Below are 24286 nucleotides of genomic sequence, written 5' to 3'. Positions count from 1 at the left end.
AAAAGATTTATCATTAAAACATCACAGTCCTTAAAGGAGATAAAATTTGGAAAAGACATTACAAATCTAAAACATTATCATAGGATATGATGAAATGTGTGTTGAAATAACACCTGCATCAAAGTTTTCTTGGTCAAAGGAAAAAAAAGTGTTAACCATTAAAAGACATTTTTTACTTGAAGAAAAGAAAAAAGAGAAAGAAATGACACCTTGGTCTGCATTATAGACAAAATAATCCTTTCTAAGGATACTGGGAATGAAAAACAAAAGAATGTGTAAATGGAAGGACAAAAGGATGTCACAGACAGATTTGTAAATTGTGTGTGTGTGTGTGTGTGTGCGCATGTGCACGTTTCTACTTATATCTATATGCAGATAACCCTCAAAAGTATAACTCCACTGCAAAACCAGAGTTGGCTGAGTGTAGATACGCCCTATTCCAATCAAAACAATAGCTGTGAGCCTTTAATGGGAGTCTGCTTGCAGTTTTCTTCCTATAAGAGTATTTTTAGATGTAACAGTCCTTCCTAGAAGAAAGATAATAGACTTAATAACTTGCAGGTATCATTGCTAATATTTTACAAAGAGCAATTGAAAATTAACATTAAGATGTCAGTTTTGAGGTACCCTTCCACATTTTTATCCCTGCATTCTAGTAATTTCCTGAATTCTCTTTATGTAAAGCAATCATATTCTACTGGTTCATCAGACAATATGTATTGTGGGCTTAGAAAGAGGTACATGAATGCCAGCAGTTGAAGATGATGCTATAAAGTCTTATTCCAAAAGAGCTGGCCAAGAACTATTTACACTAGAATCTTAAAGTGAGTATTGAGAAATGCAAATCTTGAATCTTACCTCCAATTTACAGAACAGAACCATTAGGGGTACAGGCCAGGCATCTGCAGTCTTAACAAGCTCCCTAGGCGATTCCGATCAGTTTAAATTTTAAGAATCATCAGCTTGCGTCAGTTTTGTGTATGACTATTTCCTAAGTAACTGGGTTACCTTTATTACTAAAATGTTTTTATTCTTCCTAAATATAACTTATAAAGCACTTTACAAACATCATATCATTTATTTCTCACATAACATGGTTCAATAAGGACAGGGATTGTCACTTGTGTCCCATTTTAGAGGAATCACTCAGCCAGCAACTGATGGACCATAACTCTAAACTTCATGTTCTTACAACGTACAACAAATGTTAATAAAAGTTATCAAGACACTGAAGAATGCCATCTCCAATGGTGGAATCCAAGGCAATGGGAGAAGCATTTAGATATTTAAGGCTATTTAAACAGCTCAAAAATCATACCCTGCTGACTGTAGCTCTAACGTCAGTTCCAACTAACAGGATGAATATATCATGGCTTCTATGTAAGGAGGCAGTCTACGCATCCATCATTCTGGAAACATTTCTGTATCTGTGAGTATTTACTGTTGGGCAGCACATTAGGTGCTATAGAGAAAACAAAAACCACACTCCCTGTTCTCAGAGAATTTAGTCCAGAAAAGTTAGGAGGCTGCAGTGAACAGGCAGACAGCGTTTGTACAAATACATACTTTGAATGCACCTCATCATAATCTCTAAATTCATTGATAACAACCTGGAAGAGTTTCCTTGCACCTTGTCAGTCTCTGCTTTGCGGGGAATGTGGACTATCTTAGCAGCTGGGCATCATTTTTCATTCTATTATAAGCAAAGTACATTTCCAAAGTGAGATTTCTTTGTAAGTTTCTCTGCCATCCTTGTGAAGAATCAAATGGTTTAATTATTAAGTCTTGACAGAATATCTCAATTTTCCAAGTACCCTTAAATAATTTCCTATAAGTAATTGGGTGCTTTAATTATATATAGCTTCTTGTCACTGTTCAACTAAAAAATATTACAGTGTTATGTTAAATAAAGATGTATTAAACCTGAGTATTTTTCTGAGTTATTTCAACAATGATCAAAGCCAATGAGTTTGTCCTTTGAGCTGGAATCCTCATTTCTTTTCTAAAAGACAGTCAAATAAGCAGGAAGAAAATGAAATGATCACACTAACAAAATGTATTAAGAGTCGATCTCTAACCACGACTATGTCACCAAACTACCTCTCCTTTTATTTCATTTTATCTCGTAGGACCTTCGTCCATTTTATCTTTTTCTATGATCCCAAGGGTCTATAGAGATTGGGTCCTTTTTGTGGTTTTTCCCAGAATCCCTGAAGAATTCTTAAGCCTACTCATCTCCTTACCTGTGGTCCCCTACTGCCATGAAAGAAACAGCACTGGACTCTGAGGACCAGCGTGTTGTGTTTAAGTCCCACTTCTGCCTTTCATAAACATGTGACTAAGTCAGGCCACATAAAGTGAGCAAGCCACATGGTTTCCCTACCTGTAAAATGGGGCAAAATCTACCATGCATAATTTGTAGGCTTGTTGTAAGTATCAGGTGAGATTAAAACATGAAAAACCATTTTTTAATATTAAGAGCTCTACAAATGTGAAAATGGAAATGCAATTGAACACTTCCCCAAATACCAACAGAACATTGGTAGGTTTCCTACAGACATGTGTAATAAAGGAAGATCTGTACTGGTCTAGTCCATCTGATGGGTAGATGGAGCTTCTGGTATGCTGTAAAGTCGCAGTAGAATGAAAAAGAGATGGTGGTCACCTCTCCTACTGGCTACTCCCAGGACATTTGGGAGCCCTCCCTCAAGTGTTGGTAAGAACAAAAGGTAGGCAGGTTGAATTTTAAAGCCTGAGGCAGCACAATGGATTTGATGCCTCTTTCAGACACTGTGTTCTTTGCAGACAATAAGACAACATCCTCTCCCAAGCAGCAGACATTCAATAAGCACTTGTTGATTGATTGGTCTCTGCATTCTTGGCACTCACTGGAACAGTGATTAGCCAGCAGAGAGTGTAAAAACACCCACATTTTGGTAATAACCTAAATATCTGCATATTGTGACTGGGGAGGCTGAATGAAAAAATTATGTGAAAACAGAAATTCAGCTCCCTACATCTCTCTCCTTTATCATTTTCTCTTGGCAGAAGCAGGACTTTTAACAGTGGTATATCCGGGCATCTTGAGGCGAATGAAGGATGGAGCTCTGCCCTGCTCCTGGGAGCTTTTGGTCTCTATGTATGTTGTCCGTCACTCAAGTATGTGCTCCTCTCTGGCAGCTCCAAGCCCGTGCCTGGTAAGCACAGCACAGTGATTTACAGCTAAACTAAAAATCAGATCTCTTCTATACTGCTTTTCCCCAAGACTGGAAAAAAAAATATATGTTTGTTGTTTGACAGCTACATGTCTAAGAACACACACACACACACACACACACACATACACACAGTCATTCATTTGGCGGTCAGACACAATTGGCCGGGATGACTAAGAAAAACTACATTTGCAACCATTTGTTTGTTTAAAAAAAAAGCACAAGTGGAATGAAAATGGTGTTTTCTGCTCAGGTTATCTGCCATGTTAAGAATGCCTTCCTCTCTGCTTTTTAGAAAGTGGGGTGGGGATCAAGTATAGATATAAACTCCTATTAAACATTTATTTTAAGAAACAGACTAGCTATACTTTAAAAACACGTGATGAAATTACAGTTGCCGAGCATTTTTATTTGATGTAGTATTCTAAAATCCTTATGTTCTGTTTAAATGCGTTTGGCTATGGCATAAGCATCAGAGTGGCCACAATAAAATCACATAGAGATTCTGGGCCAGGAAATATTGTTTCTCTTGCCTAAACCTTTTTCAGCTATAGTATAGGCAGATACACATGGCATTGTGTTTGCTGACATTTTCAGGGACTAGTGGGGAAAAAAAAAAAAAGTGGAATTTTTTTCCCCTAAATCTCTCCCCCTTATTAAAGCCCTCTCAGTCCTACCCTGTCTTTTTTTTTTCCCCTACCGTGTCTTAATGAGTCCTAATTTAAATTGTAAAAGAATTTCGGAAAAGAACAATACAAGGTCCAACAGTAAGATGCACCAATAGCCTTGGCAGTTAAACCCTGATGCAGGTTTCCTAATTTAATTCCTATGTAGACAAAGGGCATAAAAATTATTGGTTTTCTGCATTATATCCTCTTGTTAATATCTGTGATATTGGGTTAATCCTTTTTTTGGGTTAATCAGACACCAGGAAAGGAGATCACCTTCAACCCATTGCCTTCACTTAAGGAATCCACCAAATCAATCTAGCAGGATAAGAGAACAATCTGTTTTAAAGACATTGAGGAGAGTTGTTTTCAAAACTAACCTCTGTCTTTCTTATTTTTTCTCCTTAACTGAGTACAGAACAGAGGACCCACGTGGAGAGAGGTTCATCTATCACTTGAACAGCAGCAGCCATTTAGCAAGTCTTGTGATAGATGATTACATAAAGAGTCTAGACCTCCCCAAATCCTGATGGAGTAGATACCACAGGTCCTGTTTCACTCTTGAAGAAACTGAGACTCAGGTTTCGAAACTTGTCCAAAGTCAATTAGTTGGTTAGTGAATACAAAGATATCAAAAAATAAATCCTTTATAGTAGTCTTGCTTGGGAATTCCTAGAGAACCCACCTGCCAAGGCAGGTTAGACGTAACAGAGGTGGATTTAAACCCTGCATTGGGGAGATCCCCTGGAGGAGGGCAAGGCGACCCACTCCAGCATCCTTGCCTGGAGAACCCCACGGACAGAGGAGTCCGGCGGGCTGTTGCAGAGAGTCGGACACGACTGCAGTAACTTAGCACACGTGCACACACGTGGTGTTAGTTAAGTGTGATGAGGGCAATGTCAGCAAATAAACTGGAATGAAAATGCTGTCATAAAGTCGGAGGAACAAATGAGTCTTTAAGAAAAACGTAGCTAAGAGACTCAAACTTCGAAGCATTTACCACCCTTTCTGAATGTTGCTTTAGCTTATAGTCTGAATAGAAATGAGTGGGAAAAAATGCTTAAATTCATTATGTACTCATATAACACCATGCATATATAATCTACACAATTTTTTTTTAATTTTAAAGGTTTTATTTTAAGAAACCATAATTAAAATTAGGATAAATACTTAGTTTATTAATTGTCAGTCTTTTCTCTGTATCTTGCCTTCAGAACTATACAATTTTATTTAACTATTTACAGAGGTATTTCTTTCATCTCATGAGAATATAATCACATAATCCCATACATTGCAACTGTTTCCTTTTAATTGTAAATCATGGCTACACTTGCAAATTAGTCTATTATCACAGGAGATCTATCAATTTGATGGGCAACGTATTTGCCAACTAGAATGAAAAAAAGTTAATAAACATTAATAAGCATCTTAAATCAACCCTTCCTTTACTCTTGATGTGGTGGTGGATATCAAGATTAATAAATCAGTCCAGACGAATCAAGTGATGAGGAAGGGAGGCACAGAGAGGCTGCTTGATGCCACGTGTAGTTAAGAAGAAAGATGCTTAAAAACAAATTGGAAGATAAGGATGAGGCACTAAACCTTCAGTGAAATGACTTCTAAATTAAACAAAGTAAATCTAGATAGTCATCCATGTTGGTCCCTTATGTACCACTGTGTATCACTGGTGATAAAGGCTGGGGGAGAAAACAGAATGCTCAGTCAGGATAAATTATATCTGTTGGCAGCACACTGTGGAAGTTAAGAACATGGACTTCAGAGTGAGCCTGCTCCAGTTTCAATGCAGGCCCCATGACGTCTGCTTTGTCACTTTGTCGTCTCTTAACTTTGCTCTGCTTTAATATCTTTAAGTGTAGAAGGGAAGTTAACATTATCTGCCTCACCAAGTTGAGAGAATTAAATAAGTTGATATTTTGTTAAGGGCTTAGAATAGCATCCAACATATAATAAGCACTGAGGGATTATTAAACAAATAAATTATGTCACTGGTTACTTGCTATCACTTTACATAGCCCTAGTTCTTTCTCTGTACAACCGCTTTCCTGGGGAAAACTGGGAGAGTAAAATACCCCTGCAATATTTAAGTCATTTTCTTGCTATTAACAAAGAGTTGAATTAATTTCTTGGGTAGAAATTAAAATTTTTGTTTATCATATTAAAAATAAAAAATCATAATGTTATGTTTAAAACGAATATTACTGAGGCAAGCATTTTGTTACTGGCAAGTACAAATAGACTGTTGTTATATAAATACTGTCATTACAAAGGCACCCAGATGATCAATACCTTGTGTATCTACTAAAATACAAAGCTTTTGTATAAACACACTTATCAGAAACCCATCAGCAGTGTTCTACTTTTGATTACTGTATGATAAATGGTCCAGAGAAGCATCAAAAATTCTATTATCTCATTTAGGACAAGTCCCAAGGAAAAGAATGAGTGGGGAAGCCAAATACATTATTTGCATATACAACAGCATGTCCAATTAACCACTTTGCTGACAGAGATTCATTTATTATTCATCTTATTCCAGCATATGTTAATACTTTGACAGTAGACATGAAAAAAGGACTGATACAGCACATTGAATTTTGGAACTGTTAAGTAAGGACTTCAAGGAAGTCCATAGCTTAGAGTGTTGAGAAATATTTTGTTATTTCAATTTTGGAAAGATGTAATGTAGAGAATCATTAATTTACAGTGAGTATCTAGGCTCAAAGAGTCTAAAATGGCAAGATTTTCAAATCAATATGAAATATAAAATATGTAGACTACTAAATAATGTTCTGCAAAGCAAAGGAAGTTTAATTTCTATAGTGTACCTTCCAGATAAAAATCCCCAGAAGTGTTTAAACTAGTCTTGCGTTGGTATTATTTCTCTATACTAGCTTGTAATATAACTTATAATTGAAAGTATAACTACATATAAAATGACATAGATTGGAACTAGAGCATTTTTCTTGAAATATCCAAAAGAGAAGTTCCTCATGTAAATGACAGATTTCTTTAAAAGGTCCTGCTGCTTAGCCAAATAAAAGTGCTAATTGAATATTATGTGAGTACCAGGACAGTGAGTTTCCAAATCTGCCCTAAATGCATTTTTTAGAACATCATCACAATCACTCATAACAATGTGCTTCATGCTGTGGAACTACATGGATAATGCAATCTTAATGTAAAATTAAGATGAATTAATGTAAAATTAAAATGAATTCAAAATCATTTCAGCTTTAAGAAGCATCAGAAATACCACTCCTCTTTTCTAGCAGCTCTGAATTTTGTAGTCATAATGACCAGATGGTAACTAATAGCCAAGACAGACTGAACCACATAAATAATTACAGGCACCAACGTTAGTCCAATGGCAACTCAGACAATCAAAGTAACTGTCAGAAGCGGTGTCCAAGTTAGTGATGTCACTGCCTGTATTCTACCACACATGAAAAACCACTGCCTTATCATTTACTAAAAAGGTCTATTTCTTTCTCAATGATCATTTTCAGAGATATAGCATAATGTTTGTTCATCAATTTAGTTGCATGGGAAAACAAGCCACCAAATATGTACATGAACACAAAGTCCATAACCTTGCTTTTAAGAACTGTGGGTCACATTATATAATACATTTATACTGGAGATCCCATAGCCCAAAAAGATTTAATATACTGAGTTTTGCAATGAAAATGTCTACAAGATTCATATAAGCTTCATGTAAAACTTAATATGTACATAACCAAGTATCTTGACTGCACACTGGAGGAAAACCTTTCTACCTCAGTTCCAATTCACAAATCCACAGATATTCAGCTCATACAATAAACACAGTAGGTTCTTCTTGGCTGCATGTATAGCTAGTGATTAAAAGGAAGTTTGTCCAGGAATCATCATTTTAGTCATAAAGTGTTTTATCATTATTACATGGCTAATTACATTATTTACCACCGCCTGAGTATAGTGCTTTATGTTGAACTTGATAATGGTCCTTATTTTTTAATCCATCCCCCTTTATTATTACTTTTCAGATAAATATAAAAATGCAATATTAACTAAAAGTTCTTCCACCTGAACGGAGACATAAATTTCATATCTATACTCACCTGATATTCTTAACAACTATATGAGTTAACTACCTTTTTTGGTTAAGTTTATTCTTAATGAAGAAACAATATTTTGTTGCTTTTTTGGAGTAGTGACTTTGAAAATGATGAGAGTGAGACAAAACTCAGGTTTTCTAAATTCACATGCCATATTCTTTTCAAAACCCTGCCTCTTAACATATTGGAGTTGTAAGGTATAATTCAGGTGAGGCAGAAAAGGAAAGACGACCTCAATGGAAGTAGGTTACCTTTATTCAGGCAAGGAGGGGCAACAGTCGGCCTAACGACCAGGCTGAGCGCCAAGAGGGGTCAGGGAGGCTTCATATTTATAGGGAGGTTTGTGGGAGCTATAAGGGAAACGTTAATCAGGCGGGATATTTTGAGTATTCTTTTGTTGAGATGACATTTGTAGTTGGGCAGGGGGTGATAAGCCCTCTGGGCAGGTGTAGGTGGTGGAAGGTTTCCGGACAGGGGGCGATAAGTCTTCTGGGCAGGCGTAGGGGTGGAAGGTTTCTGGACAGGGGGTGATAAGTCCCAGATAGATGCAACCAGCCTGGAGCATCAGGGTGGAACTAATGTTCTGCTTTGTTTTTTCCAAAGTTAGATGATTCAGCAAGGGGCCTTTGAGACTGTTGTTTTCTTTTCTAGGCCCAAAAGACTCCTTCAGGAGTGAGAAAGCAAAAAGTACTGGGGCTACTTAATTAAGTGACCCTGGAAGAATCATCACCTCTCTAAATCTGTTTCCTTGTCAGCAAAACGGTGATCATAAGTCCTGCTAGGGTTATGATGATGATTAAATGAGACACTTTACATGAGGGCTCTGTGGAAATATATACATAAAATCCAGCTATTTTTACTAAGTTCTGTCAAAAGCTTGATGGAATTCATTGTTATTTGATCAACACCGATAAAACTCTTGCATTTTGTGAGGGAATGGAATGTTTTAAAAAGCTATTACCGATTTCGGTGTGGAGAAATACTCTTCACCCTGCTGCTGCTGCTAAGTCGCTTCACCCTACACAGCCCACGAAAGAACTCGGCTAAAAGACCACGTTAAAGGAAGCAGGTGCTTTTCTAAGAGATATTCTTTAGGACCTTAGTTGACAGGCAAGTAAGTAAGTACTCAGCAAGTGGCCCTGAGCCTGACCCCCACACCGGGTTCCTGAGCAGCTAATAAAGCCAGCTCTACCTAATGAGGACAACTGGATGGCTTAAGGAGTCTATATACAGTCTTTGCAAAAATGTCTCCAGTTACAGTATGTTTACAATCAATAAAGTTCTGGGAAAAGGCTAGAGTATGAGGATTTTAAGAGATCCTTATTGCCAAAAGAATCTTAGGACTCATAGTTGAAAAGGATCTTGTCCAATTAAAGAAAAAAAGCATATGAATGACAAAACAATATAAAATGCCACTCTCAACATTACTATTGAGATCCTTAACACCTCTAGAAACAATTATGTCTTTCCTTAATAGAAGGCACACCATGGAGTGTAAATGAGGCTGATAGCTGACTGTATAAAGATGGTTTTCTCTATAGGAATTAAGTTCAGTTGCTATATTCTGTTCTCAAGGACCAAGGTTCAAATTGCCTTAGGTTATCCAGTGTTCAGGAAAAACTGAATCAACTAGTACAGCCCCTCCTCACTGCCGGAGCACAGGCTTCTGGGAAGTTTTCTAAACAAGGAGGAAGATGAGTTAGAAGACGAGGGTTCTACTTCCAACTCTGTTACCAACTCGCTTTGATTCTATGAGTTCAGTTCATTTACATTATTTACAGTTCTGTTGTCACATCTACAAAATGTGAAGAATATATTCCTCAAAATTTAGAGCTGGGAGAGAAGTGAGGGCCAAAGCTGTGACTGAATTCCAGAAGTCACACATTTACTCATTGGTTGAATGAGAACCAGAATTCCTGATTTCAAGATCTGGTTTTTCCCACTGCCTATGTCTTCGCTCAGAAATCTCTTATAATTTTTTAAAAGTGCATTTTATCATGGTAAGAACACTTAACATGAGGTTTACCCACTTAGGAAAATTTTAAGTATACAATACGGTATTGTTAATTGTAGTCACAATGTTAAACAGAAGATCTGTAGAACTTACTCATCTTGTGTAATTGATACTTTATGCCTGTTGATTAGAAACTACCTCATTTCCTCTTTTCTCCAGCCCTAGCAACCACCATTCTGTCCTCTAATCCTATGAATTGGATCATTTTAGATGTTTCGTGTAAGTGGAATCATGCAGCATTTGTCTTTCTAAGACTGGCTTATTTCATCCAGCATAACCCTCAAAGTTTATCCATATTGCAACATACTAAATAATATCCTTCTTTTGTAAGGCTGAATGAATATTCCATGTTTTCTTTATATATTCAATCCAAATCACAATAAGATATCACCTAACACCTGTTAAGATGGCTGTTATCAAAAAGACAAATTTTGACAAAGAAGTGAAACTGGAACCCATATACACTATGAGTAGGAATGCAAAATGCTACAGCTACTGTGAAAAATAGTATGGGTGTTAATCAAAAAGTTATAAATACAACCACCATTTGATCCAGCAACCCCATTTCTATCTATTTATCAAAAAGAACTGAAATTAGGATTTTGCAGATATGTCATCACTCCCATGTTTACTGTAACACCCTTCACAATACCGAAATGTAGAAACAAATTTTTTTTAACATTTTTGGGGGGCCTATTGTCATCTGAGCACTTATCAAATCCATGGTCCTATTTATTCTTCACTGAGATATAATTCATTGTATTTTCATTTTATAGGTTGAAAAACTGCACTCAATATGCCAGCAAATTTGGGAAACTCAGCAGTGGCCACAGGACTGGAAAAGGTCAGTTTTCATTCCAATCCCAAAGAAAGGCAATGCCAAAGAATGCTCAAACTACCACACAATTGCACTGATTTCACATGCTAGCAAAGTAATGCTCAAAATTCTCCAAGCCAGGCTTCAACAGTACTTGAACTATGAACTTCCAGATGTTCAAGCTGGATTTAGAAAAGGCAGAGGAACCAGAGATCAAATTGCCAACATCTGCTGGATCATCAAAAAAGTAAGAGAGTTCCAGAAAAACATCTATTTCTGCTTTATTAACTATGCCAAAACCTTTGACTGTGTGGATCAGAACAAACTGTGGAAAATTCTGAAAGAGATGGGAATACCAGACCACCTGACCTGCCTCTTGAGAAATCTGTATGCAGGTCAGGAAGCAACAGTTAGAACCGGACATGGAACAACAGACTGGTTCCAAATAGAAAAATGAGTACGTCAAGGCTGTTTATTGCCAACCTGCTTACTTAACTTATATGTAGAGTACATCATGAGAAACACTGGGCTGGAAGAAGCGTAAGCTGGAATCAAGATTGCCGGGAGAAATATCAATAACCTCAGACACGCAGATGACACTACCCTTATGGCAGAAAGTGAAGAAGAACTAAAGAGCCTCTTAATGAATGTGAAACAGGAGAGTGAACAAGTTGGCTTAAAGCTCAACATTCAGAAAACTAAGATCATGGCTCCGGTCCCATCACTTCATGGCAAATAGATGGGGAAACAGAGGCTGACTTTATTTTTTTGAGCTTCAAAATCACTGCAGATGGTGACTACAGCAATGAAATTAAAAGATGCTTACTCCTTGGAAGAAAAGTTATGACCAACCTAGACAGATTATTAAAAATCAGAGACATTATTTTGCCAACAAAGGTCCATCTACTCAAAACTATGGTTTTTCCAGTAGTCATGTATGGATGTGAGAGTTGGACTATAAAGAAAGCTGAGCTTTGAAGAATTGAGGCTTTTGAATTGTGGTGTTGGAGAAGACTATTGAGAGTCCCTTGGACAGCAAGGAGATCCAACTAGTTCACCCTAAAGGAAATCAGTCCTGAATATTCATTGGAAGGACTGATGTTGAAGCTGAAACTCCAATACTTTGGCCACCTCATGCGAAGAGTTGACTCACTGCAAAAGACCCTGATGCTGGGAAAGACTGAGAGCAGGAGGAGAAGGGGATGACAGAGGATGAGATGGCTGGATGGCATGACCAACTCAATGAACATGAATTTGAGTAAACTCTGGGAGTTGGTGATGGGCAGGGAGGCCTGGCTTCAGGCAGTCCATGGGGTTGCAAAGAGTCGGACTCGACTGAGCAACTGAACTGAAGTGAGGTTGAAAAAACAGTCTTAGGGAGGATTAGGAAGTTAGTGAATTTATGTATTGTGACAAAGTGGCAGTGGCCAAATTTTCACATAGATAATGATTTTGAGAATTATCTTCACCAGACCAAGCTGCCTCAACTACTTTTGTTAATACATTAGTGTGAATTTAAATCAGTGAATCCCCTGCCTTAAATACATTTGCAAAATAAGCCTTATTTCTATTTGAAAAATAAAAAGCTCTATGTTTTTGTTAGAGGAAATATATGCAGCTACTTGGTGGAAAGCAATTGTGTAAGGAGCTCTTTCTGGAACATTAACATTAAAGGATAATGCAAAGTGATGTACCTAAAATTCACTATGTTGATGTTTTCATCAGATCATTTCATGTTGAGCCCTGGATGATTTCTATATATACATAAAGTTTATAGCTTCTGTATTTATGCTCAGAGGCTATTTGTTTTTAAAGGGCAAGTTTTGTTTGTTTAAAGATGAACCCTTTCTAACAATAGCTTGCCTTATTTTTGGAACTAGATTGCAAAAATTTTTGATGGTCATGGTTGGGTATATTAGTTCCTCCACTCTCCCCTCTGCTACCAAGGAGCCCCTTGTTATCTGACCTGTCATGATGTCTGGTGCACAAACACAAAAACATGCACATATTACCAAAGGAATGAATGAACCATCTAAGAAATCAATATATTAAAGTTAAGGGCAACTAAGACACTAGAGTCTTGGACTATTTGGGCCATAATTAATTCAAGGGTTCTTCCAGGAGTATTAGCTGACAAGCTTGTCTAAAATATCATGGCAGAGATGCACACTTTTGTCCAAGAAGCCAAAGTAAGGAAGAGGTGTAGGGCAGGGATACCTACTTTCGCAGAATATTCATAGCTAAAAATGTTCTGAGTTACACATACGAATCAATCACCAGGAAAGCAAAATTGTTCTTCAACACAGTAAAATCAAGTATATTTTGAAAGGCGTTGTTAACTCTCTTGGTTGCTAGACAAAAGAGCAAAGGGACCACTCTATCACACAGCACCCTCCCAACTGTGAGAAAAACAAAAGCCTCCTCAGAATCAATGAAGTGATCCATGAGACACCTGGGAGATGCCATGAGCTTCTCTCACAGTATCCACTATCATTAATACATGCTGGCAGCAAGATGTGAAGTCCGGGTCCTTGTAATGATTTCTACTCCAAGAGATTAACCATGAAAGCACATGGAGTTCAAGTTTCGAAAGCTCTGAGCTCCTCCAATTGCTCTGGGCTACGGGCCGTGCAGAGTTGATTTTAATTCCTCTTTGACTCCAACCAGAGACTTGGCTGTGTATTTTGGTGCCCCTGTGGTGTGCCTCAGTATCCCTACAAGGAAAAGGCTATTCAAACTGCCTCCAAAAGCCCCCATACTTTTTAGAAGTTTAGTGTCTGCATGAAAGTGCCTCTGAAAGAGAAATGTTATCAACTTAAGATACAATTATTTTCCTTATAGAAGCGCATTGGGCTACCTCAATTATAAACCACACTTTTTAAAATCTGTTAACATTCCCTTCTGGGAAAGCCCTTTAATAGTATAAGCTAATCATGGCGGTAAAATTTCCGGAGCTCATACTAGTGGGAAGAGAACGGCTGGCGCTGCTATGCTCATTCCTATGATGGTTTTCTCTTTCCTTTATCTCCTGAAATTATTGAGACACTCTAAGCTAATTTTTGAAAGTATGCAGAGGTACTTAGGAAATCCAGGAGCAGAGATAAAAACCTGAGCATTGCACTGACATCATTCTATGCTCAGCACATATGGCACCTCACTAAAGCAATACCAACTGAACACACTGGCTTATTCTGAACTCTTGCTGGCTTTCAGTAGCAGTCTTAATTACAAGCAGGCTTGCTTTTTATCATTTACAGTCACACAGTTCTCCATTTATTTGACTAGGAAAATTCAATTTTTCTGTGGAGGTGTTTTCAACCTTTATATTTTTAAGTACATGCAAAATAAAATGGGATCTTGCAGTGATCTCAAAACCTGCTTCTCATATTCATTAAAAAAAAAAAAAATCCTCATCATCATCTCTGCAACTGGGTCAGCTTGCACAAAGATGCTCAGGGTAGCGATGAGTGCTTTCAGCACCCCGCAATCCTTGTAAGTGACACCTCCTAATAGTGCAAATGAAGCATGGCATGATGAGAAAATGAAGAAGAATGGACCTGGACAGTCAACCCAGCAGTTTTCAAAACACAGAGGGGAGACTCAATTTTGTTCCCTTAAACACACCACACATGATTTTTCTGTTACATATTTGAGCATATGCATGCTTTCCCTATTATGAGAAAAATGTTTCATGATTCCACAAATTCTATTATAAGCAAACAGGGTAGCTCGTGTGTTCATCTATATACGTATATTTGCCACAGTCTCAATTTTTGAGCCAAACCTCATTTACACCTGCCTTGATTTTCAGCCAGGAGTTTATCATATTGTCATTCACCTTTGTGCTTTTCCTTCGCCCTCATCTATGAGGCTCAGAGATTATTTCCTTGTGGGCTCTCTCTCTAATTAGCTGAATATTCAGAGAGTTTATTGACCCAACAAATTCAACATCACCTCTTTCTTATTAGGTTTCTTTTAAGCCATCACCCTGCCTGCTCTGCTCTCAGCCTCTCTGCATCCCCACCTCACTCGCATCTCCACCTCACTCCTGCCTCTCCATCCTCCACCCTCAGAGGCTAATTTCATCCTTAACATGCCTCAGTTGTTCTCTAGACAGAGTTTATCCCCTCTCTCAAGGGAGGGAAGAGAGTAAGTATGAAAAATCCACAGCTGCTTTTATTTGGTGGACGTTGGCTACTGACTGGTAAGTTTGCTACCCTGATTTAAAAAAAAAAAAAAATCAGAAAGCTTCTCCCGAAGGTACATGTGAGAAGGGTGTGAGAGTTTCAAAAAGAAACAAGTATGACCAGACAACAGAACCTTCGACGGAAAGAGAAAGTTTTCTGACTCAAAATAATAATGCCAACTGCTGCTCACACACAATTCCCTCCACCATCCATCCATCCTTTCCCTTTCCCAGCGATAGATCGCCTGGTTTTTCATTCACGCACAGAATCACTACATTCTGGTGGGAAGGAAGTGTTTACAGAGACCAGCAGAGGGCGCCCGACTGGGGCAAAAGCTGCAATGGTAGGAGGACCAGGGCGCCTCTCCGCGGCGGGGCCCCCTTGGTCTTCTCCTCTTCCCACAACCCCCGGGTGCCCTCCCATTTCAGTCACATCCCTTGGGAGACAGGCAGAGCCACAGCAAAGGAGAAGTTAATATGCATATAAGATTATTAGCCAAGCGCTCCCCACCGGTCCAGTTGGGCGCCCCACCCCCTCGCATACCCCGCCTGGCTCACCGCACCCACCCACGCTCTGTCTGCCCCGCCCGCGCCCGGGCTCGCCTCAGTGCTCGCCTCCTTTCCTGGGGGCTCTCACAATTTTGCACAAAGGCCGGGCAGTGGGTAAGGGCTGCACCCGGGAAAGGGAGTCGCAAGCTCCCAGGATACTGTGGGCAAGGGAGAGAGCTAGGCAACTCCTTCATGTTTCAGAGGGATCTTTCCTTCCTTTATGCCAAAAAAAAAGAAAAAAAGAAAAAACCCTTTGGAGGCATCCTCAGGTCTCCATCCTAGGCACGCCGAACTGGAGAGAGTCCTAGAGAGGGAACTGGGAGAGGGAAGGGAAGGGATTCCCGGGCCCATTGTGAGAGTGTCTCAGCCACTCCTAAAGGAGATGCCCAGGGGATCTGTTCTCCTCAGTTGGGTTAGGCTGTAGCCTCTCACATCTAACCAGAACTGGCTCCAGGTGGGAAACCTTCCCTGGGGAAGGGGCCATTCTGCTATAACTAGCAGCTGCTGGGGGAGAGGAATTCCCTAGGGAGAGGTAAAGGGCTCAGTGAGGAACCAGGTCTGAAAGGGAAAGGGGCCCTGCAAGCAGAAGAGGGAGAAAAAGATGTAAAAAGAGTGTCTGTAACTTTCACCTTGCTTCTTAAAGTAACAGACTTTACACCAGGGGAAAAGAAAAATTGGGACTGGGGGAAGTCACACACACACACACACACACAATGCTGATGTTTTATTTTTTGGCAACTCAGAGAATCTGAAATAGGCATTTATCTGAAGATGCCAGGAACCTGGCTTTACACTGCTGGCCATTCTGGAGAAGAAACCTGCCAACCAAAGCTTTCCTCCATACTCTGCTCTTTACAAAGGAATTCCCGGTGAGGAGAACAATTCTCTCAGTTCTAACTTCTCCTCCTCCAGGCAGACCTCCTAGCTTAATTATACCAGTCAGCACTGACCCACCTGCCCTCTTTGGGGAGCACTATACTCTGAGGAAGGAGGACACAGGAACCTCCCTTATCCCAACAGCCTTCAGACATGATCAAAAAAGAAGCGCGTGAGTGTGAGGGATGGGGGAAAGCGGATGGGGTTCAGAGGTCCCCTCTAAACTGGGTAGGGGCTGGCAATCATTAAGAGAGGGTGCCTCCATCACCCTCCTACCTTCTCCAATTAAGAGAAGAGGTGGGGACAAGTGGAAATAGCCTCCTGTTGAGTGAGTCCCGGGACCTCCAACATCACTGCAGTCTGGGTACTCTTTGGAGGAATGTGCGGGCTGGAACCTCTCCCTCCCCCAGACCAGGGAGAATGGGCAGGAGGTGGGGCCGCACACAGCACAGACAAAAGGTTCGGCGGAGCGCTCCGCTCTCGGGAGCTCAGGCCCCCGGGCAGAGCTCGGTCCCTATTCGGCCACACCGAGTGACCTTCTCGCTAGTAACGCCCCCTTCCCGCGGGGCCCAGGCGGCCGACGAGGGATGGTCCTTTAATAGGGGCCCACATCTCTCTCCCGACACCCCCCGACAAGGAACGCCCCTCCCACCCCTCACCACAAACACCCGCGACGCCTTCCTCCAACCCCTTTCTATTGTCTTCAAAGAGATAAGTGGCTCCCCCCAAACACACCCAAATGCACCTCCCTCTCTCGCGCTCCCATTTCTCCGAGCCTTAAGGGCCGAGAAGCGAGTGCGGGGTTGGAAGGGGGAGGCGAGGGAGTAGCCCGCGAGAACTTGGCATCGCAGACCCACCGTGTCCGCCTCGCAAGGATGCCGGTGACCTGTAGATTGCAATAGGCAATGAATGATGCTTGCTGCTGCCATGGAAATGGTGGATGTGGTGCGCTCCCAAACTGGACGCCCCCCAAGCCACTCCTAGGAGGCCGCTGAGGGTGAGCGGGACTATCCAGAGCAGGGCCAGGCGCCCCCCCGCGCCGCCGCCGCCGCCCCCAGGCGAACCCAGCTCGGCGCCGCACCGGAGCATCCTCTGGTACATGGCGGGGCGCCCGCCGAGGGGCCGCCGCCGCGGGAGGCAAAGTTTGGGGCGCGGGGAGGGGAGAGGGCGCTGGGGAGCGGGCAGCTCAGGGTGGGCTGCAGGGCCGGCCGCCTCACCGCGCCAGGGCACCCATCCTCTCCCTCCTTCGGACAGTCTTCTCGGGGTCCTGGAGTCCGCCGTGCCTTGCACCCCAAAGATTCCGAAACATAGCCGAGGCGAATGCAGCTGATAGGGGCTTGTCCGGAAAGGCAGTCCCGGCGAACAGCAAGTGCGGAGCGGGAGGCTGCTCCCAGATTTCCAGGGCTCCAGGTTCTCGAGAGATACTCCCAAAGAGTTTCGGGCGAGTGCGTGCCGCGGGGTGGGGAGCGGGGAAATGGTTTAAAGCTCCTCCCGGAGGGTCCTCACTTCTACATGACAGCCATCCACCGCGAATCCACTAGGTAAATCCATTTAGCATTGTGTGTGGGAACCAAGGAGGCCACTTCGCCGGCCCAACCTCCTTTCAAGGGAGAAGCAGACCCCATGGACTCCAGGCGCCCCTTCGCTCCATTCAGCCCGGGCCGGCTCGCCCGCTCGCGCCAGCCTCCCCCGGGCAGCGCGCGGAGCAGCGGCGCGCATCGCCTGCTCCCGAGGCGATCTCCGCGTCCGCCGCCTCCTGACACTTACGCCCGGCAAGGGGTTCAGCGGGAAGAGTGCACCCTTACGAAAGAAGCAGGGATCGAACGGGGGAAAGAGAGCTAGGGAAAAGCAGAAGCAGACAAAGGAGTCGGGGGGGGGGGGGGGGGGGGAGAAGCAAAAGAAAAAGAAAAAAAAAAAAAAAAAAAAGAAAAACCACACAAGCTGGCGAAGCGAGGGGCTCTATGCAAATCTGCAGTCTCCAAACAGCAAATCACTGAAGCTCGGATGCAATGCAGAGGACGAGCCTATGTAACGAGGGAGGCTGGTCTGGCTTCCCACAAAAATCTGCCTGCTTTGCCTCTCTCAAGCATTCTCCACACATCAAAGGGACACGTGTACCGCGATGCGGGGAACACCTAAAAGGCAACTCTCCCTCCTCCGCCAGGTGATCCCGCCGTCTGAATTACAACGGTAAACGGCACCCTTCCCCTACCCCTATGGTTTAGATGTAACCAGTGTCTTGAGAGCTCTTAAAAGAGAAAGAATTCGGCTCTTTTTATTGGACCAAACTTGTTCTGCCAGGTGTTCAAACCAAATCTGCTAAATATGGCTTGACACCATCTACTCAAGCATTAGTTTTGATGATCTGTTAATTACACATATTACACATAACAAAGAGCCCTGGGTCTTACTACAATATCATATCTCATATAAGGCAGTAGTGCAGGGAGCCAAACTACACAATGAGTAAATCTGGCGGTTGAGGAAGAGACAGAAAAAGAGAGAATACAAGAGAGAAAGAAGGAGACAGCTGAGAAAGGACGACAGAAACAGTATGAATGAGACTGCTTGTGTTTTGGTCCAACATTTTAGAGTTTCTTTAAGAACCCCCAAGATTTCTGTAGAAGCACAGTTATGATGATCTTTTATATGGGTGGAGTTCTGCTTTTCTATTATCATGTTTCATAAGGAAAATAACACCAATAAATCAGGAAATAAAAATTCCTAATCTAGTGCCCCTAACGGAGAGAGGACATTATATTCTATTGGTGAAATGAAGAATCTTTAACCTGAAGCCACGTGTCCTGGAAAAGACAACACATGCCTGAGAGTAAAAATCTTAGCATGGCAAGTAGACTTAGCCCCAGGACGACCACAGTCACTGGAGGCTAGCAGACAGGATATGGAAGTATGATTAAAACGGTCCCCTGGTTTCTAAAAGAAGAGAAAAACTATGGCATGACTAGTGGCTGGCCTTTTTTGTTTGTTTGTTTTTATTCCTATTTAAAGACAAAGGAAAACAACTCTGAATAAGCACTGCCTCTCACAGGCTACTTACTGTCTATATAATCCCTTACGCCAACAAAATTATGTATTGAAAAAGGAGTTCTAGGAGGATTTGATACAAATCAGCCACTCACCCAATTGGCCATTTAGATGTATACACTGCTTCCTAGTTCATTCAGAGTCAATCCTGGGACTCGGACGGTCACTATGTTACCAGTGTCCGGGGACTGCCTAATCAAGTGTGTAGCATTCCAACATCTCACATCCTTGGCAAAAGTTTACCTTATTTTACTGAAAATGTAATTCTTCAGTAGTTCACCAATTGAAATAGCTTAGCCCGGCTATTGAAGGTGATTTTATCTACACCATGTCTCCCAACTTACCACAACTGCTCAAAGATCAAGAGAACCCAAATCCAGCACTTTCCACTGTGTCCTGTTCCCATCCTTATCCCCAAGCCATTTTCTCCTCATTTTGTTACTTTTTAGCATGTGGGTTTTAATTCACTAGATTGTAAATATCCCTTTTTAAAACATCCAGTAAGCTTCAAAAGGAAAAATGAGGAGCACTAATTTAGGAGACGGGAAACCTGGGCTCCTTCTTGGTGCTACCATTTTAAATACTGGTTATGTCACATTAGTAACCTAGCATCTCCAAGGCTCTGTGGCTTCCTTTATAAAACAGTCATGTCCCTGTCTTTCCTAAAAATCCCACAGGGCAGGAAGGGTATAATGTACTATTTAATGAGAGAGGGCTTTAAAATATATCAAACACTCCACAGGGTTCAGGCAGTATGTCTCTCCTTCTATAGAGGTCTAACACATTGGAGCTGATGGACCTACACCCTTCATCTGGTTCCTTTCCATCTATGGATATGTAGAGCACTGCATTATTCTCTGATAGCCTGGTTAAGGGTGATGATCTGTCCTTCCCTTCCTGACTAGGTGGTAGATTCCTAAAGGAGAGAGGAGACAAATCTTCATTTGTACGCCCTCTAGTGCCCGACATTTGTGAAATGAAAATTTATCTCTTAATGCATATAGTCAATTGTCATTATTTACAGACGTTATGGTCCAAAAAGTGACTATGAACACTGACTTAGGGAATACCAAACCATTGCTCCTATGGGTTAGGTTCTGACAAGTCTCTGGCCACCGTATTTTCATCAACAGGTTGATATATAACCTTATTTTATGTGTTTTCTGTTTAAAGACATCTTTACTGAATATATATATATATATATATATATATATATATATATTTTCAATTCATTAACACTGAATTCACAGCCAAGATCACTATAACTTAAGCCTGAATGAAGCTTCTCTAACATACTTATTTTCTCCATAAGACATATCATGGCTTTCTTGTGCTCAGGAACATTAAACAGCACTCCAGCATTATGTTTAAGGACTGTTTTAAACAGCAAAATCACCAACAAAAAGAACAGAAATGTGAAAAATATGGTACTAAATAGACCACACAAAGGACATTTGTTTACAATACAAGCTGAAACCTGAAGGCAGAATGTTGCCTTGTTTGACCTCAACTGGGAAGGCGGGTGTTGAGGACTCATGTTTTACCACTTTGTGCACGTCTGTTAAGGATCACCTTGGTGCCATGAGTACTGATTTGGGGTTATAAATTTTATTGCAGAGGTGAGGTCACACCCGTGAAAAACAGCAATTGACTTGCTTGAATTAACAAGAAGGAAGGGGTGAAATTTGGGAAATGATTTGTATAAATGAAAGAAATAGGAATAGAGTAAGTGTAGAAGATTTTGATGAACCTTTCCAAGAGCATTCGATGAATGAAAGACTCCCCTTACTGTCCTACATTGTTTCAGGCCTCGGGAGATGAAGGCAGGGTTAGGGAAGGCATAGGCCAGGAATCTCAGTTTTACTGGAGTCTCAAGGGTTTAAGAGGAAATATTTATGACTGCCTTGAAAGAAGAAATTGTAGCTGTCTGGGGCACCTTTGCAATACTTAGGAGGTTCTGGGATGGCTTCTGTGAAACAGATGCTGCAATATTTGTTATAAATGACTGTAATTTGGTGGAACAGGGAGCAATTCTATCTAGAGAGTGAAGAAAAGTCTTGTGAGCAAACCTATGCCTAATGTGGATGAAGCAAATAAAGCTTCTGCTTACTCTTGATGTCTCTTCACCTGGTCCATTCCTAAGGCTGGAAGTGTATTATTTAAAGGAAACTGAGGCAGCGCTGACATATGTTCTCACATGAGTAAACAACTGTTGGAGGAGACACAGTGCTTGGCTGCCTGTAATTTACCCTTAAATATTTTAGCATGGACAATGTGATATAAATGTGTGTTAGTACTGTTCTGTGTCTCAGGAGAATTGGTTGCTTTCAATAGGAATGTGTGCTCTAATGTTTCAGCGAGAACCACAGAAGTCAGAGGGGGCTTCTAGAAGGCTTGAGTTATCATCATCTCCAATCATGATATGGCTTTGCTCATTAGTTGGAATATATATGTTGGAAACAGGTTATCATTAATGACATAAATGGCTTGTCAGTTTGTTAACGGAGGTTAAGAATGGGTTGTCTTTGGTGAAACCATTAACATTCAAGATATGTGGACTGGCCAAAATTTTTATGAACGTTCTTTGCTTCAATTTGAAGAGAGTATGCGAATCTAAGACACCTTTCACCCTTTACTGTAAGAAATAGTGCCATAATATTAGTAATAATAAGAACTAACATGTTTGTAACTGTCACAACTCTGAGAGATGTAAAAGAGTGAGTTCATTTAGTCATCACAAAACGATATGAAACCAGTGCTCACTGATCCCTAACAAACCTTAATCGCTTAATTCTAACAGATGAGGATCCGAATGCTACCACTGAAATACTGCCATATTTGCTTCAAGAAATTCTATTTGCAAGACATTTGTGGGGGGGTGGTGCTTAAACGGACCAGGAGTTGGAACTTCATCAAGCTTCCATAACAGGCTATAAGATTTTGTACCTACTTAGTAATAAATGTCTGCTTTTATAGCAAAAGTTGGTCTGCATCTTAAATCCACTAGGACCTGTGGGAATGCTTGGAAGACTGGTTCAACCTCCCCTGCCTCTGACCACCTTGTGTACCAAGAGAATCTAATATCTATAAATGGGAGGCTATTCTAGATTCATTCACAGCCAATGATTCACAGTGGACAAGAAGGCAGGTGATTTAGTGTGAAGAAATGGGAGATGGGATTGAAAGCTGAGGGGAGAAAAGAAAGACAATAGATGGAGAAAGAGGAGAAGAGTGTGTAGAGAGGGAGTATGCACAGAAATGGAAAAGGACAGGTCACTTCAAACTATTTTTTCCTATTCCTAAAATCAATCCTTCCTCCTCAAGAAGCAGGATGGTTGTCAGGCAGACACTTTCAACATTTTTGTATTTTTCTTAAAACTTAATTGGAAATGGTTACAGCTCAGTATTAAGCTTTTAAAATAGAAAAGTAGACACTGAAACAGCAGAGAGGAAGTATATTAAAACCCACAGGCAGCGCCAATCTTTTAAAAATTAAAAATGAGGAGAGTGTCAGTCATGCATTTTGCATTTCTACTGATGTCAGCATAAGAAAGGCAAAGAGAACCCATGTATCCATCTACCTGCATTTCTGGGTGGGGACTGAGAGACAGTAAGGAGGGGGAGACCCAGAAGAGGATGCTATCCGTGAAGTTGTAAAGACAAACCTCTGATCCTGTTACCTTTGTGGGTTAATGCAGGTCCCTAAAGGTGTTCTGATAAAAGATCGGGGAAAGAGAAAAGAGACAAAGGAAAAAAAGGGAAAGGAAGGCAAGAAGGAGGGAGGGAGGAAGAAAGAGAATGAATTAAAGGGGGGGCAGGAGGAAGGGAGGGAGGGAAGGAAGGAAATATGCCAGGACTAAAAGCATCCCTGGAAATCTTGTAGTTCAATCTCTTCAGATGATAAAGTTGAGGTCCACAAAAGTAATAATGATACCCAAAGTTCAGATATACTTATGATGTGTTTACATCTCTCGAAGTGCACTTTCATCTCCCACCACCCATAGATGTAGCGTGGTGAATTCAGTCCATGTTCCTATTCCCTAGAACCTCCACATTGATATACCAAATGAGGGAGAGTAGCGGGAATCCGACATAAGACAGCACGATACCCAGTTTACTCAAAATAAATTAAAGCCTGTGGTTTGATTTGTGAAATATGAATCAATTTATTCAACCACAGTTAGCGGTGTTTAGGCCTGAAATATTTTATGCTCCCTATCTTTTCTCTTGCCCTTTTAAATTAAAACTTAATTTTGATGTCCAACATAAAATTCATTGCCTAAGCACCAAGGCTGGGTCATAGACATTTCATTATCAACTGCCTCTTTAAGTGTTGTGGGCATTACTTTGGCAACAACCAATCATATACTTTCAATCACTAGCATCTTATATTGCTTGTATAGTTATTTAAATGAAGTTGTGTTGCTGACAAATTCTTCCCTAGGTTCATGCCATTTGATGTGACAGCATTCATAGTGTAGAGGAAGAATATGTGGCTTGAGTGCCCAGACTGTGGGTTTGAATCTGAGTCTGTGATTATTATCCATTTGACACTGGGTTTAATGTACCCTTACCCCCATTTCCTTGTCTGTAAAATGATTATGACACTGTGTAATGAAATAGAACAGCCTCTAAAATATATTAAGCACTAAATATAAGTTACTGCCACTTACTCACATGTACGTATTTTAGATAGTTACTAAAGACATACCAATAATGAGCTGTAACAGGATTTTTAATTTAGCCCAATTTCAGACTCTGCCCACTCAGTCAAGTTCAGCCACCTCCATGATTCTGT

General features: G+C 41.0%; 1 protein-coding gene and 1 long non-coding RNA gene across 21 annotated transcripts in view; one reads left to right on the top strand and one right to left on the bottom strand.

The window, feature by feature from the left end:
• Positions 1-24286, bottom strand: part of NRXN1 (neurexin 1) — a 1160507-nt gene that overhangs the window by 447347 nt on the left and 688874 nt on the right. Inside the window, exon 1 of one of the 20 annotated variants that reach the window (XM_043918051.1) lies at positions 17301-18611. The exons of 16 other annotated variants lie outside the window; for them this stretch is intronic. In XM_043918051.1, the coding sequence (XP_043773986.1) occupies positions 17301-17544 (244 nt within the window). In that variant the 5' untranslated portion in view covers positions 17545-18611. Of the gene's footprint in view, positions 1-17300; positions 18612-24286 lie in introns of those variants that run through there. 3 more of the 20 variants (XM_043918050.1, XM_043918049.1, XM_043918048.1) reach the window with 3 other exon arrangements.
• On the top strand, positions 8313-8546 carry LOC122703651. Its single transcript, XR_006343550.1, has 2 exons — positions 8313-8463; positions 8514-8546. It is a non-coding gene; the product is annotated as an uncharacterized LOC122703651 (long non-coding RNA).

This window comes from Cervus elaphus, chromosome 11, assembly GCF_910594005.1.
Source record: "Cervus elaphus chromosome 11, mCerEla1.1, whole genome shotgun sequence".
Taxonomy (NCBI): Eukaryota; Metazoa; Chordata; class Mammalia; order Artiodactyla; family Cervidae; genus Cervus; species Cervus elaphus.
The sequence above is the reverse complement of the archived record's forward strand: the minus strand, read 5'-3'. Positions and strand labels throughout refer to the sequence as shown.